At 45.2% G+C, this 16,230-nt stretch overlaps 1 protein-coding gene across 4 annotated transcripts in view; it reads left to right on the forward strand.

Annotated features, from left to right (window-relative positions):
* DCC (DCC netrin 1 receptor) overlaps nt 1–16,230 on the forward strand; it is a 948,093-nt gene that overhangs the window by 478,434 nt on the left and 453,429 nt on the right. For all 4 annotated transcript variants that reach the window (XM_082241768.1, XM_082241769.1, XM_082241770.1 and 1 more), the window contains 2 exons: nt 12,516–12,666; nt 13,002–13,138. In XM_082241768.1, the coding sequence (XP_082097894.1) occupies nt 12,516–12,666; nt 13,002–13,138 (288 nt within the window). The remainder of the gene's footprint in view (nt 1–12,515; nt 12,667–13,001; nt 13,139–16,230) is intronic.

A 16,230-nucleotide genomic window follows, 5' to 3' on the forward strand; every position in this document is an offset into this window, starting at 1 on the left:
GAGCTGCCATCAACTCAATCCAAGCCCTCTTGCATGCAGGAATGCAAACTTATGCTGGAGGAAGACCGCAAACATTCTCGCCCAGCTGTACCACCAGCACTGCGGGAGGACCTGCACAGGTCACACTCGACCGCACCAAAGGAAGGATCTCCTCCCAAAGCATTCCCCATCTGGACATCCAGTATATGTTCACATGGGCAGGAAGACTGAGATGGCGCCCCAGTCCAAACCCGTCAACATGCTTGCCAGCCTAGTGTACAATGCTGTGGCCCAAATGTGCACAGCTGCTCCTATGAAAAAAGGAAACAACAGACAAGCATCAGCACAGACATCACTGTGACACTTCCTGATATAACCCTTGTCAGCGTCAGACTTCCAATGACCCGTATTCACAATCCTGTCTACTGACAGGCACCCAGTGTGCAGCCTTTGCAGCAGCACCTAATCGTAAGGAATGAGGAGTGTTCAGCGGTAAGCAAGCCGCAGGCTGTAATAACTGGTGCACGACGTAAGCACATTGATGCCGGGCTAACGGGAACCCATTTTCATGCACTAGGAGCGGGCCAGCCCCCAGGGAATAAAAAGCCAATTATTCTGTTATCCATAACCGGGCAAGGGCCCTCCTCACCTGTGGCGGGAAGCCTGATTGTGGCACTCCTGCCCACTAAGTCTGTTTTAGAGTTACCAGCTCTAATGACAAGCTCCAAAGGATAAGGAAAAGTCCTGAAGCAATAAGCCTCCAGACTCTCAGCCCCGTGCTGGCTCCAACAACCATTTCCCCAACCCTCAGTGCGAAAATGCAATGGACTACTGAAAGGAGTCTCACCTTGATCTTTAACCCGCAGACAAGTTTTAACTTGTTGCAGATACTGCATAGGTAAAATTGACCGACTCCCTGCCCACTGTCCTATGAGGTTGGAGCCTATTCCAACCTTCCAAGGCCCTGCGCGCTGCAAACTTTATACAAGGGTCTCTGAAAAAATAAAGCTTCAATGTAACAGACATTGCAGCAGACTGAATTCGGATAGTTATAACCGCATGCCCAATCTGCAGCAGGTGGACCAAATACTGCAGGATCTGCTCAGAGGATGGGGGCAAATTCTTCCGAATGGCCAAGAACTGCCAGCTTAAGGCTAAGAAAACCCTCCAGGCCTTCCCATAAGAGGTAAAAGCAGAAGGGGAAATGGAAGCTGCCGCTCTCTGAAATTACTAATTGTTGTCAAAATGCCACAAGACTGGAAAAGTCTGGCAATAGCTGAGTCTGGAGCCCAGGATCTGAAGCGCTTCATCTGAAAATCGGATAGTGTCAGCATAATTTGGAGAGTAGAAAGCACAATATTAAACCTTAAGTGGCGCAGCTCGAAAGCATGAGCGGAGGGGCAGAGACTGTGTTACAGCATGAGGACTGTTTTGCCAAGACGCTCACCACCACCTGGTTATCAGACCAAAAGCAGATCCGATGGTCACTGAACTCCTCGGGCCACATGAACTGCTAGTACAATGGGGAAAACTCAAGAAAAGTTATGTCACATGATTGCCTCACCACACCAGGCTTGAGGCCATAGCTTTGCACACCAGCAGCCCTTGAAATAAAAACCAAAGGGCAAAGATCCAGCAGCACCAGCATGAACCTGAAAATCCCTGAGCGGGTTCAAGGTATCCTGCCATGGCGAACTACTATTGCATACATTCAGAAATTGCTACCATCGCCTGATATCTGCCTTCACCACACTTGGTAGGCATACACAAAGGTAAGGGGACCTCTGTCAGCATCGCCCTTGAGCCAGTGCCACCAACTGGACTCATCCACTTCAGCCCCAACTGGGCTAGGCGAGCTGGGTAGCACTTCCAGAGACCACCTTCTGCACAGGGACAGGTCAAAGTGCTGTGGACTCACAGCTTAGAGTTGTGAGCACCGGATTCACTCCAACAAGACAGTCGTCGCACCGCAGAGTACAGCAGAGTCTAGCAGAGTATATAAACAACTCAGAGAGCAGCTCTGTAGAATATCTTCCTTATTCTATCTACAACTATACAAACTATATACAGAGCTTAATAGGTCTAAGTATAAATAAATGCTGCACTGCACTGAGTGTCTGCAGCTGCCCTTAGCAGCAACCTTATCTCTACACATGATCTCTAACACTCAGTCTGTCTCCCTCTCCGACACTGACTGACTGACTGACTTGGTGCTGGAGCAGAATAAGTAGAGACCAGAACACGCCTCCTCCTTTCTGCAGAATCAGCAGACTCCTCAGGAGATTCTTGGATATGGGAGGGGTGAAATCTAGGCAGCCTGAGTATTGTGAGATTCTAGAACAAGATGGAGAGAGACTGAAACTAAAGAGCCATGAAAACCTAAAACCCAAAGTACAAGATTGGCTCCACTATTACCAAATAACGGAGGTCTTTAAACAAGACAGGAAAATTGGCTTCCAGGTGGAAAAATCAAAACTTGAGACAGAATTGTTAGAACCCAATACTAAGAATTTGTCAAGAATGTATAACTTGCTGTTAAAATGGAATACACAAGATGAAGTAGTTAAATCAGCCATGATTAAATGGGCACAGGACATCGGTCATAATATAATGTCAGCTGACTGGGAAAGGTTGTGGAACACCGGAATTAAATTTACGGCATGTAGTGCCTTAAAGGAAAATGTAATGAAAATGGTTTACAGGTGGTACATGACCCCAGTCAAGCTGGCAAAAATTTATCATTTGCCCGACAATAAATGTTGGAAATGTAAAGAAACTGAAGGTACTTTTTATCATCTTTGGTGGACGTGCCCGAAGATTAAGGTCTTCTGGGAGATGATATATAATGAAATGAAAAAGGTATTTAAATATACCTTTCTTAAGAAACCAGAGGCCTTTCTCTTGGGCATTGTCGGCCAATTGGTGCAAAAAAAAGATAGAACTTTCTTTATGTATGCAACAACAGCAGCAAGAATATTGATAGCAAAGTATTGGAAGACACAAGATCTACCCACCGTGGAAGAATGGCAGATGAAAGTGATTGACTACATGACTTTGGCGGAAATGACGAGCAGAATTCGAGACCAGGGGAAGGAGACTGCGGAAGAAGATTGGAAGAAATTCAAGATTTATCTTAAGGACCATTATAAACTTGAGGAAGTTTAGAATGTCGAGATTCGATAGAGACAAAGGGTTGCAGTAATATAAGATCAGAATAAGAAAGGACTATAATAAATTAGAGTTGGAAAAAATATGTATAAGTTGCTGTAAAATTTGGACATGAGGATGCAGAAAGGGGAGGTATGGGGAAGTCCGAGGAAAGAAGTTTATGAAATGACATTATGAAACCACACTTCTTTGTTTGTTTGTTTGTTTTTTTGTGTTTGTTTGTTATAAAAACTTTTGTAAAACTAATAAAAAATATTATAAAAAAAAAAAAGAAATCTAGGCAGCCTGGCCTAGTGGGAAGATTAGTTAAGTGACCCAGCAAGATCGGATCTGGTGAAGCATCACTTGCTACAGAGGAAGTATTACAAATTAACTTCCTTCAAGGCAGACAGCTTCTCCATAGCCAAGTGGTATGTTTTAGCAACGATATCCAACTGGATCCCTAAATAAAATGGGAATATGGGCAAATGGTATTGAGCTATTGCTTGCCAGCTTCCAGCCCCCGCTTGGGCAGGGGGCATCTTGTGCTGCCATCATGATATGTAGATTTACAGGGCCGATGCTGGCCAGAACCCCTAAAGAAGTCCCAACCAAGCTGCCGCCAAGCCAGCTTCCTTTTCAGACACACACTCTGTGCAATGCAAAAAACACACTCCGTGCAGTGCACACACTCTCCATGCAATGCAACTACACACTCCGTGCAATGCAAAAAAAACACACACTCTGTGCAATGCAACTACACACTACATGCAATGCACACACAAACCCTCCGTGCAATGCAACTACACACCCCGTGCAATGCAAAACACACTCCCTGCAATGCACACACCCTTCATGCAATGCGACTACACTCCATGCAATGCAACTACACACTCCGTGCACTGCACACCCTCTGTTCAATGCAACTACATATTCCGTGCCATGCACACGCACTCCGTGCAATGCAAAAACAAAACAAAACAACACACTCTGTGCAATACAACTACACCCTCCATGCAATGCAGCTACACACTCCCTGCAATGCACACACCCTCCATGCAATGCAACTACACTCCATGCAATGCAACTACACACTCCGTGCACTGCACACCCTCTGTTCAATGCAACTACATATTCCGTGCCATGCACACACACTCCGTGCAATGCAAAAACAAAACAAAACAACACACTCTGTGCAATACAACTACACCCTCCATGCAATGCAGCTACACACTCCCTGCAATGCACACACCCTCCATGCAATGCAACTACACTCCATGCAATGCAACTACACACTCCGTGCACTGCACACCCTCTGTTCAATGCGACAACAAACTCCGTGCAATGCAACTACACCCTCCGTGCAATGCACACACCCTCCGTGCAATGCAACTGCAAATCTCCTAGCAATGCAATGCAATTGCAGCCCGTGCAGCGCCGTGCTCTGCAACGCACGCAAAGGTGCTTTCTCCCAGTTGCATATTGCAAACATGGCGCCTGTTACATCCCTCACAGTGAGGTAACCACCAAAAGGACTTAAGTGTCCAGGTAGAGCAATAGGGGAGCATGCAGCTGTCCCATATAGGGACCAATCCTGCAACCTAGGCATTACCGGCACTATCCGCTGACCCAGTGAAACCAATTCTTCATGGACCACATGGGGACACTATTGAGGCCGGAAACACTTACAGGCCATCGAATTCTAGGGCAAAGCCCTAGGGTCACCTGCTAGGCCAGGCATAAATGTTTCCAGTGAAATAGCAGAGTTGAGGTAGCCCACAGCTTGTCCAGGTACCCCTGCTTGCCCTTTTAGAGGGAAGCACCCCTTCAAGAAACCCAAAGTTCTTATATCACAAATGGGCCGAACTACCCAGCAACAGAATAGCCCATAAGGAGCAGTTTGTTTTGTTTTGTTATAACAATGGCTAAGAGGGGTATATGAACCCTGTCTCCCAGGTCCTAGTCCTACACTTTAGCCACTAATCCACAATGGCGCATCTCTAAAATGGCAGTCGCCACTATCAGGGCAAAACAAACTTAAAGAAAATAAACTTGTTCAGAAACAGCATAGTTCAAGAGCATATACAGAGTGCTCATAGTCCTTGGAGGCACAGGGAGCCATAAAGCCAACCTTTGGGGATACTATAAACGAAAGTGATACCAGCTAAGCTGGGAACAGCCCTGACTAGCCCCACAATTTCAACAAGAGAAATGGGGGAAACCTTTTTGCGAAAGAAAGCCCCTAACGGGGGCTCTCTCACTATTGGGAAAGGCAAGCCACAAATACAGGGAGAATCTTCCTACAGGGCAGGGTAAGGGGTGGGGTGGGAAATTGAACAGGAAAGGGGGGGAATTAAATTATTTAAGGGACTAGAGAGGATTAAAAAGAAGGGGAAAATAAAGAAATAAAGAAATGTAACCAGACAATGAGAAGATTGTCCAAGTGCTCCATGTGATCCGATGCAAAACGGCCAAGAGGCCGTGCCAACGTCTGGCCCCTGTATATATAGACTCTGACCCCTCCTCTGAATTGGCAACAATCAAAACACCCCAGCAACCCAGTTTAACCATTTAAATGGTCGGGATTCAACTAAATTTGCCTAGTCACTGGAGGGTGGCCTGTTCCCAACCGCAACACGTGCTCTCTGCTAGGGAGAACACGCTTTGTCGCAAACTGAGTTGTACTGAGTTGAATAGGATTCAGAATGCAGCAGTCTGATTGGTCTGCAGGAGCCACCCAATCCAACTCCAGGTGGAAGTGAATCCGCAACCTGATTGGCCTACAGGAGAATCCCTGAATTAGCCAATCACATGGGGCCCATTGTGTAAATAATGTATATAAAGCAGACATTTCGGGGGAACTTCCATTCCTCACTACTATAAGCTGAAAAAAGAGCATGAAATCCACACTCAACTCTGAGTATATTTCGCATACTATAAAAGGAAGCTACAGAGAACGAGGAGGGGCTCAGCCTTCAGGAGATATCCCATTGCAGCCCCAGCACAGGTGAATAAATTCTGACCGTCCTCGGAGAACCCGGTGTCTGTCTTTATTGACTGGAAAAACCTGCAACAGGGCCAGTGAGGGGAGTGGGTTGGGGCAATAGGCTGTGACTTGCAGAAAGTTCCAGTGGCCACATAGAGAGGCCTGAAGAGGCAGGTTTCCAGGTTTGAGGTTTCCCATCCCTGCTTCGTGGCTTCTCACTGAAACCTGGTTGGACACCATGGGATCAGGTAGATCAGTGCTCGGCTCCAGTATGGTGAAATGTGTTTACAGTGGTGCCTCGCAAGATGAACGCCTCGCAAAATGAAAAACTCGCAAGACGAAAGAGTTTTCCATTTTTGAGTCGTTCCGCAAGACGAATTTCCCTATGGGCTTGCTTCGCAAGAAGAAAGCCCATAGGGAAATCTCTGGGGACTTCTTTTAAAATGCTGGCGGTCGGGAACAAAGACTATCGCCCACCGCTGGCCTTCAGAAGAGGTCCTGGACCTCTTCTGAAGGTCAGCGGGGGGGCAAAAGTCTTTGCTCCCCCCCGCCTGCCTTCCTGGGACAGCAGAGACTTCTCCGCTGTCCCGGGCGATCTTAAAATGCTGGCGGACGGCAGCAAAGCCTTCGCTGCTGACCCCCAGCATTTTAAAAGCCCCTGGGGCAGCGGAGGCTTCGCTGCCGCCCGCCAGCATTTTAAAATCGCCCCGGGACAGCGGAGGCTTCGCTGCCGCCTGCCAGCATTTTAAAATCGCCCCGGGACAGCGGGGGCTTTTAAAATGCTGGCGGTCGGCAGCAAAGCGCTCCTGTCCCCGGAGCTTGCGGGGCGGGAGGTGGGGAGAAGGGCTTTTCTTCCCACCGCCAGCCTTCAGAACAGCTTTCTGAAGGCTGGTGGTGGGAAGAAAAGCCCTTGCCCCCCCCCCCCAGCCTTCAGAAGAGGCCGGGGGACAGACTGTCCCCGGACCTGGTCTGAAGGCGATTTCCATAGGAACACATTGATTGATTTTCAATGCATTCCTATGGGAAACCGTGCTTCGCAAGACGAAAAACGTGCAAGAAGAAAAAACTTGCAGAACGCATTAATTTCATCTTGCGAGGCACCACTGTATATTGAAAGAGGTATTACCACATACTAACCTGTCTTGGAGCCAGGAAGGCCAGCCTGCACGCCACAGAGAGCAGAGCGTATCCTTTTCTTCACAAACAAGGAAAGCATAATAACAAGCAGTTAATAATAATAAAAAAGGAGCCTGACTTTGCTCCAGTGAACATTAACTTCAGAGTTCATGGAGTATGAATTCAACATGCTTGATTGGATTAATGCAAAAGATAAATAAATAAAAATGTTAATCTAATATTTTTGTCTTGCCTCTGGTTAAAACAGCCATAAATTTGATAATGCATTTTTGAAAACACTCTCTGAGTGAGATCACAGTATGAATTTGATTATCCTTTTACCTGCTTATTGCTTTATCCTGTTCCTTATCACATCATTTAGTTGGCTTTGTGGAGCCCGGCTTGAATTTCCATCATGAGAGCAGGGTAGGGAGGGAGTCAGACCTCCAGACAGGTTGCTTGCACTGTGGTTATACACCTTAATGCATTATATAAATTGAGAGATGAGTATCGCTTTAATGACGGATTTCTCTATCGTGGTTTACAGTAGGTTTCCTTCCCTAGTTGGATTAGCAACACAGCCCCCAAGGCCCAATGGCCAGGCATTCAATTTGACATTTCCATTCTGACAAGATAGAAAAGAAAAGTCCTGTTTTGCCTTTTGGTTTTTAAAGATGCACACAAATCTTCATCTTTTTTTCCATTTTCCATCTTTTTTTTTTTTTTACAAATTAACAAATATAAATCATCCCGGGAAGCTTTTTGTCGATAGATCAGGGTGAAGATACTTTAAAGAAATAAAGAGCTTGTCGTATTCTCCAGCCAACCCAAGAGAAGCAGGAGGGAACTCACTCATCTCTAACTCTGTTGTGCCTTTTAAAATAACATCACTGGTCCTGCCTCAGCCTGCCTGCCTCCACCCCTCCTGCCTTGATAGTGCTTTTCGTCTGTTGTAGATTTTGAAATGCATACCACCCAACATTTCTCCAGTGAAAATAGGGATGTCCAGTGCTATTATTCTAGAAAAAGAGGTGCCAGAACGCTTCCCTTGTTCTCTTAGAGAGCCAGTGTGGTGTAGTGGTCTCTCTCTCTCTCTCTCTCTCTCTCTCTCTCTCTCTCTCACACACACACACACACACACAGCATTTCCCTCACAGACAGCCAAAGTGAATCACTTGAAGACTGCATGTGTGGTGTAGTGGTTAAGAGCAGTAGACTTGTAATCTGGTGAACCGGGTTCGCATCTCCGCTCCTCCACATGCAGCTGCTGGGTGACCTTGGGCCAGTCACACTTCTTTGAAGTCTCTCAGCCCCACTAACCTCACAGGGTGTTTGTTGTGGGGGAGGAAGGGAAAGGAGAATGTTAGCCGCTTTGAGACTCCTTCGGGTAGTGATAAAGTGGGATATCAAATTGAAATTGAATTTGAAATACTTTATTGTCACTTGTACAACTTGTATACAGTGAGATTACACGAGCACCCCCCCACTCAGCTCTCTAAGTCTTAATTCCCCTCGTTTAATGACACACACAGACCAAACCCGAAAGTCAGTTGCCCTGCTGTTATGTTTTCATTCAGCAGCCCAACAACAGCCCACGGACAGAAGCTGTTCTTTACCCTGTTGGTGCGATTAATCATGCTTCTATATCTTCTGCATGAGGGCAGGAGATCAAGAAAGTGCCGGCCAGGGTGTGAATCATCCCTGAGAATTTTCCTCACTTTCCTGAGGCAACGTTCTTCTGCTATTTCATCCAGTGGATTTATGGGACAGCCTATAATATCTTGTGCTGTATTCACCACCCTCTATAGGCACTTCCTATCAGATGATGTCAAACCAGCATACCAAACCATGATGCAGTATGCAAGGACACTTTCTATTGTTGACTGGTAGAAGGAGATCATCAGATGTTGATTGACATTGTTCTTCCGCAAGACTCTGAGGACATGGAGTTTCTGCTGGGCTTTCTTAACCACCTGGGTTGTATTTATTTTCCAAGTAAGGTCTTCACTGAGATAAACTCCTAGGAATTTAAAGGAAGAGACTCTCTCCACACAGCCCTCCCCGATGTCCACGGAGCTAGTTCTCTCTTCCTCCGAAAGTCCAACACCATCTCCTTTGTCTTGCTGATATTAAGGTGCAAGTTGTTCCCTAGGCACCATGTAGATATTTTTTGGACCTCCCCTCTATACGCTGATTCGTCTCCACCTGTTATTAAGCAATGTTATTAAATCCAAACTCTTCTTCTTCTTCTTATGGCAATGGTGCCCACCTGAGAGGTACTGGTACTGAGTTCTGTCGAATTTCGACTGGAAAAAAAGCCCTGGGATGTCCTATTCCATACCCTCCAACATTTCTCCGATGAAGATAGAGACATCCTATGGAAAAGCAGGACATTTTGGGATCAAATCAGAAACTGGGACGGCTTCTGTAAATCTGGGACTGTCCCTGGAAAATAGAAACAGTTTGAGGGTCTGGAATTGATGGCAGGGACTTTTATTGGTCTAGGAGCAAAGAATCAGGCTGTTTGTGAGACAGAGTTGAATCCTTTCCCAAAGGGCCTTTTATCCTTGCTAGTGTCCTGCCTCCAGCCTACTGTAATTAATATGTCACAATCCTACCCATCCCCTCTGTTCTGTACAGAAGTGGTGATCAGGTGGAGTCACCCTGTTCACCCTGTGGCTTCTTAAACCACCAGCAGCTATCTGCAAATCAGGAGGGTGGCACTGGGGTTTCACATCTTTGTAGAAACTGAGCAAACCGCAAAGGCACTGAGGAGCAAGTTACTAAGTTCCAATTGTAACCTGTTGCACATTGTGATCTGCACTAGAGAGCTTTGGGCTTTATACAGGAGTATTCAGGAGATGGTAGGTTTTCCGTTTTAATCACATTTAGGAATGGGGAGTATGAGGCATTTTGTCTCATCAGTGTCATATTAATGGAACCTCGCTAGGTTGCTAGGATAAAGTGCTGCTTTGCAAAACAATGGAATCAAATTTGCACCAGCCTAATGCATTGTATTTGTTGATTATGTTTCAGTGGAAATTGCAATTGTGGCATGGTAGTTTGCCTTCAGCTAAACAAAACTGCCTGGTGCACTCCAACAGGAAGTAATTCGGGGCGACAAAGAAGGTGGTGCAATTCTCTAGCAAAATAAATTGTTGTTCTGAATGACTCCTTCAACTTTCATGGTTCTGTGCAGTGTGACTCAAAGCGAGCAGTGACAAATCAGTCTCCCTTGTGAAGCATCATCCATTTATCTGGAGTAGTTACAGCCAAATTCCATAAAATATCCCAGCCCTCTCACACAATAGTAGACAATTCTTCCTTTCAATGAACACAAAAAGGGCTCCTGTTATTTCACTTCAATTTGATTGCACATTAAAAAACCTTCCAAATCTTTCTAGTGTTGTATTATACTGATGTAAAGCCTATCATTGATTTAATTAAAGAATTGTGGGTTGATGCTTTACTTCTCTGTCCCCTTTCTCAGTGTTTCATTTTGTTTTTTGCATAGCAAGTACATTCATTTAGGCAGTCGGCAATGTAGGGAACAGGAAAGTTTTAATGATAATGACAGAGCACATTATGTTAATCAGGAGGGGGGATCTGATATACATCTGGGGTCGAGATGCTTCTGTTTTGAACTACTTCTTCACAGAAAATATGGTAGTGACAGCTGGGTCTAGAATGATTGCTTGCCTACTTTTGAAAATTCGAAGAAAATGGGGGATGGAACCACAGAGTTACTGTATTTTTTGCCCAAGCTTCCCCCGACCCCAGCCCCCAAAACAGGCTGCTATCCACAAGCCTTGCGAGCCCAGGGGGAGTTCCCCCGGGTGCGCAAGGCTTGTGGACACCTGGGCGAAGCATCTGTTCAGATGTTAACTTAAAATAAGTAGGGTGGGGGAGCTTCTTAAGTGCCTCACTTTGGATCTGAAATGACTTCTAGTTCCCAGTCTGTACCAGATCCAGTGTTCTGCTTTCCAGTATATATGGTGGTTTTTCAGGGATTCCCCTCTTCTCTGCAAGGTGTGAAGACACTTAACATTACATTTCTTAATCTGTGCTCTGGCTTCGCCAGTAAGGCACACTGCTACAGATCTCTATTATGAGCAAGAGCCATCCCTGAACTATACTTTCTAAACTCTGATCTGTGTTCAGTATCCGGGCTGTCAACCAAGTAAAAAATATTGAGTTGCATAGCCATGGAAGCTTTTTGGGAAATTCCTCCCCCCCCCCTTAAAATATGCATTTCACCAAACCTCATTTATTTATTTGTTTTTTAGGAACTGGAACTACTGTGAGGCAACTAGCACTCATGGTTAAAAAGGAAATATCAGATTTAATATTTTATTTTTCATTCCTTATTGGAGGAACACACCAGAACCAAAACACAGCTTTGCAAAATGCACAAGTATGGCATTAACTTTCAACCTCTCCAATTAAAATTTACCCTTCATTAATCATCAAAAGCTTTAGTTGCTGGATTTGCCCATTAAGCCTAGAATCAGGCTGCAATCCTGCACCCACTTACCTGGAATGCAGGATGTGGTGATGTCGTCAGTTGGAGCACCTGGGTTACTGATGAGTCTCCTTGCTCTGGGAAGTAAATAAACTCTTAAGAGTTTAAGTCATAGCAATCTTTGCAAACTTGTGTGCATTTCTAATTAAAGGCTTAAGGTTACATTTCAGTGGGCAGGAGATCTTTTGCTAAAGCTCAGTTTGTTTTGCAAGTTTAATCCATACATTCAGACGTAAGCATCACTGAGCTCAATGAAGCTTACTCCCAGGAAACTATACACGGGGCTGGAACCATGCTGCTGGGAAGTTTATCGTATGCTGGGACGCCATGAAAGTGTCACGATTTTTCATAGCATTTATTTCTACAGAAGCCTGCATTTCTGGATTCCCCTATGGGGGAATGTCATAATGCACTTGTATTTTAAAATTTACCACTACACCAGTGCCTGGTAGTAAGTTGCATTAAACTCAGTATGACTTATTTCTGAGTCAAACTCTGTAGCGTAACGCTTTCATTTAGTATGTAAATCGCTGTTCACTTCTCTGGATTCAAATGTTTATCCTGTATTTCATTTTCTGCTGTCTTTCTGCTCCCTTATTCTATAGTGTGTGTGTGTGTGTGTGTGTGTGTGTGTGTGTGTGTGAATTTTCTCTCTTGCAGTGAAACGGAAGATTTCCCACTGAGAATATTTAAATACTCCTCCCCGCTGCTCCTAAGACAAATGGTGTGATTATTAAGTAATAACCATTCCTTTTCCTTTCGTAGATCCCGGGTTGCACAGGCAACAATTTTTCCTGCAGAGACCGTCAAATGTGGTAGTTGTCGAAGGGAAAGACGCTGTGCTGGAATGCTGCGTCTCTGGCTATCCAGCCCCAACGTTTACGTGGCTGCGAGGAGATGAAAGAATCCCATTCAGGTACCTAGTTCCTCAGTTTATAACAATGCGTTGGAAAGAGCAAATCTAGAATTCTGCTGCTAGCTTTTGGATCAGCTGCTTTGTCCCATGTGGGAACCATTGCTGAAAGGAGAGAAAATTATAAGTCTTCTGGACCCCTACACATGGGAAGGAGTGAATAGCCCTCCCACTGAATATAATCGATCATTCATGCTTATGATATTGTATAATTTCTTTTTAAATTGACGTGAGTTACCGGGAACAGTGGAGAGGGTGGGATGTAAACCTTCTAAAACAAACAAAGCCATCCTACACATTCCCTTATTTTAAACCAAGTTTTCTTGCTGATATTCCAGGTCCAAAAAGTATTCCTTGCTGGCTGGCAGTAACTTACTGATATCTAATGCAACAGATGATGATTCTGGGACGTATACTTGTGTGGTCACCTACAGGGAGGAGAACAGTAGTGCTTCAGCTGAGCTATCTGTTTTGGGTGAGTACAGAGAATTCTGTATCTTTTGCGGAGTCCTTTGCAGTCTGAAAAAGTCCTTTGCATCTGAAGAAGGATTTACTGTGCTTCCAGATGGGTATTTATTGTGGAGGCTCACACAAAGTGTCTAGACTATGTCACTGGCGTAAAAATGCTGGCTTATACTGTATCTTCTCCCCACCTTTATACTTTCAAGGGCTAATCCGATAAGTGAAAAAACAAAAACCTGTTACTTGTTTGCTATATCACAATGACTGGTTTGCAAATTAACTGGAACACCCTCAGATTTCTTTGTTATTGTTGGGTTTTCTTTATGAATCTCAGTCAGGTTGAAAGACATCGTCACATGGCTACAGTGCCATGAAAAACATTCAATTGTGTTTATTCTCAAATTGAATTCCAAATATTGTCTCTGTGGTTGGGTGATTTTTTAGCTCTGTGGATAAGATGAGTTTCCTGTGTTTGCTTTCTTCCTCATTACGTTGAGCTTGTTGGGTTCCTTTATTGTTGTTTAGTCGTGTCCGACTCTTTGTGACCCCATGGACACACCAGGCCCTCCTGTCTTCCACTGCCTCCCGCAGTTTGGTCAAACTCATGTTGGTAGCTTCGAGAACACTGTCCAGTCATCTCGTCCTCTGCCGTCCCCTTCTCCTTCTGCCCTCCATCTTTCCCAACATCAGGGTCTTTTCCATGGAGTCTTCTCTTCTCATGAGGTGGCCAGAGTATTGGAGCCTCAGCTTCAGGATCTGTCCTTCCAGTGAGCACTCTGGGCTGATTTCCTTCAGAATGGCTAGCTGCACCTGACCTTGGCAGGGCAGCACTGACGACTGGACTCCAGCAGAGGTCAGTGAGGGAAAACATCCTGGGGAAACATTGGACCAGGTTTAGACTCAAGCTCACCCCAAATGCTCCCAGGGGCTCTGGTGTGGCCCTCACCCCTGGATGGGGATCAGACAAAAGCAAGGCGAGTCCCTGGATTACTTTAACGGAATACCCTTTGAGCATTGGAGGGGTAGGTGTGACAACCTTCCCTCCACACCACACTGAACCAATGCCTAACCACCAAACCTTACACAGTTGTGATGATTTGCTATGCGGCAGGCGAAACCCAAGTGATGCCAGCCAATCAGCCAAATGGGAAAATTCCTACTGGGTCCCTGTCCCCAAAACAGACGACCCACGGCGGCATAGCAAGGTCATAATGAACCCTAAATATAGGGAAGGTGGGAGGGTGATTTGATACACGAGGCGAAAAGAGGAAGCTAAACACAACGTGCAGCGGTATGTATAAGTCCCTTGGTTAATGCATGAAACAATCCCATTGGCAGCCAGAATTACCCCAGCAACCACCAATCAGGTTGTTGTGGCTATCCAATCACTCCCACCCACAACAGCAGTGAGGGCAGTCTTGATGATCTCACCTCAGCGCGTGCTATCTGGGAGGAGGACACGATTTGCCAAAATGTGCCATTATACACTCAACAGGATAGCATTCATTCCTAAGCAGAAGCATAACTTTTGCACGGTGAAATATACTCGGAGTCGAGGGTGGATTTCATGCTCTTTATTCAGCTCATAGTGGTGAGGAGGAATGGAAGTTCCCCCACAATATCTGCTTTATATACATTGTTTACACAATGGGCCCCACGTGATTGGCTAATTCCGGGATTCTCCTGTAGGCCAATCATGTTGTGGATTCACTTCCACCTGGTGCTGAATTGGGTGGCTCCTGTGGAGCAATCATACTGCTGCATTGTTCTAGGACCAATCAGACTGCTGTGTTTCGGATCCTATTGTTCTAGGACCAATCAGACTTCTGCATTCTGGACCCTATTGTTCTACGACCAATCAGACTGCTGCATTTTGGATCCTATTCAACTCAGTACATAACACACGGGCTGATTTTTCTGAACCTGTGTGGCCAGATTGCATATCAGCTCACATCCTAGCATATCCCTGCATCTGTGGATATTTCTGCCTCGCCAGAAAGTCCCCATTGCATGGATTCAGGGTAGGGATAGTGTTTTCAGAATGGGTAGATGGCATATTGGTCTGTGTGTGTTAGTTCGCACAATCCTTTCATGTGTGTCTATTGTTCCTCATTCAAAGTGCTGCCTAACTTGTTGCTCTTGCTTATCTCTGTGTCTTATCTGAATGCTTACTGCCATGCTGGTGCTTTTCTACCCTTCTCATCTAAGTGCTTTCTTGACTTGCTAGTGCTTATCCTTCCTCTTAATCTAATATCTGACTAGCTTGCTGGTACTTATCCTTCCTCCCCATCTGAATGTTTCCTGGCTTGTCAGTGCTTATAGTAGGCCCTATGCTTGTATACTTGCTAATGTTAACATTAGCCCCTCAGCTTCCCAATGTTTGTTCATGATCACCATCTAGCAACTTCCTGGCTTGTTAGGGTTCATATTTCTAACCCTTCCATCTAACTGCTGATTGCTTGCTGAGGCTTATAGCTTGCACATTACTCTGCATCCTAGGATTGTTCTGTGTTGTTATGTGCTTCCCACATAACTTCATCTCCTGGTATTCCAGATGACATGCATCTGCCTTCACCAGAGCTGTCCCCACAAAAACCTGTTTTAGCACATATATTAGTGGACCAGGGTGCATATATTTACTGCCACTGTCAGGAGGAATAGCCTTGACTGATTTTGTCTCTGGGTCCGTATCCAGGCATCATGCATGACACTGTTGTGATGCAACATTTTGATGCCAGCAGTTACCACACAGAAATAACAGTACTCAGGGAAAAAATTGGAAGCACTGTTGTTTTCCGTGCCACCTGCTGAGCAGCAAAGTATACCACTTTGCCCCTGCTTTCATCCTTGTGAAAACCTCTCTTTCTTCCTGCAAATGATTCATTAGCCAGTAAGCATGCTATTTGACAGAGATGTGAGGGGAGGAGGAAATGTATTGGGTCTGGGATCAAAGAGCTGAGTTTGCCAGTGTGTCAGTTTTTCATGGAATCAGAATTGTACAAACACTGCGTTTAGAGAGGTGGTTTGTTTTTAATTACTGAACAATGCTGAGTTATCTTTGGGTGATTCCAAAAGATTTAAGGAACCATGCAGATAATACTTGCT

Source organism: Podarcis vaucheri (assembly GCF_965113315.1).
Source record: "Podarcis vaucheri genome assembly, chromosome: 11".
NCBI classification, from domain to species: domain Eukaryota; kingdom Metazoa; phylum Chordata; class Lepidosauria; order Squamata; family Lacertidae; genus Podarcis; species Podarcis vaucheri.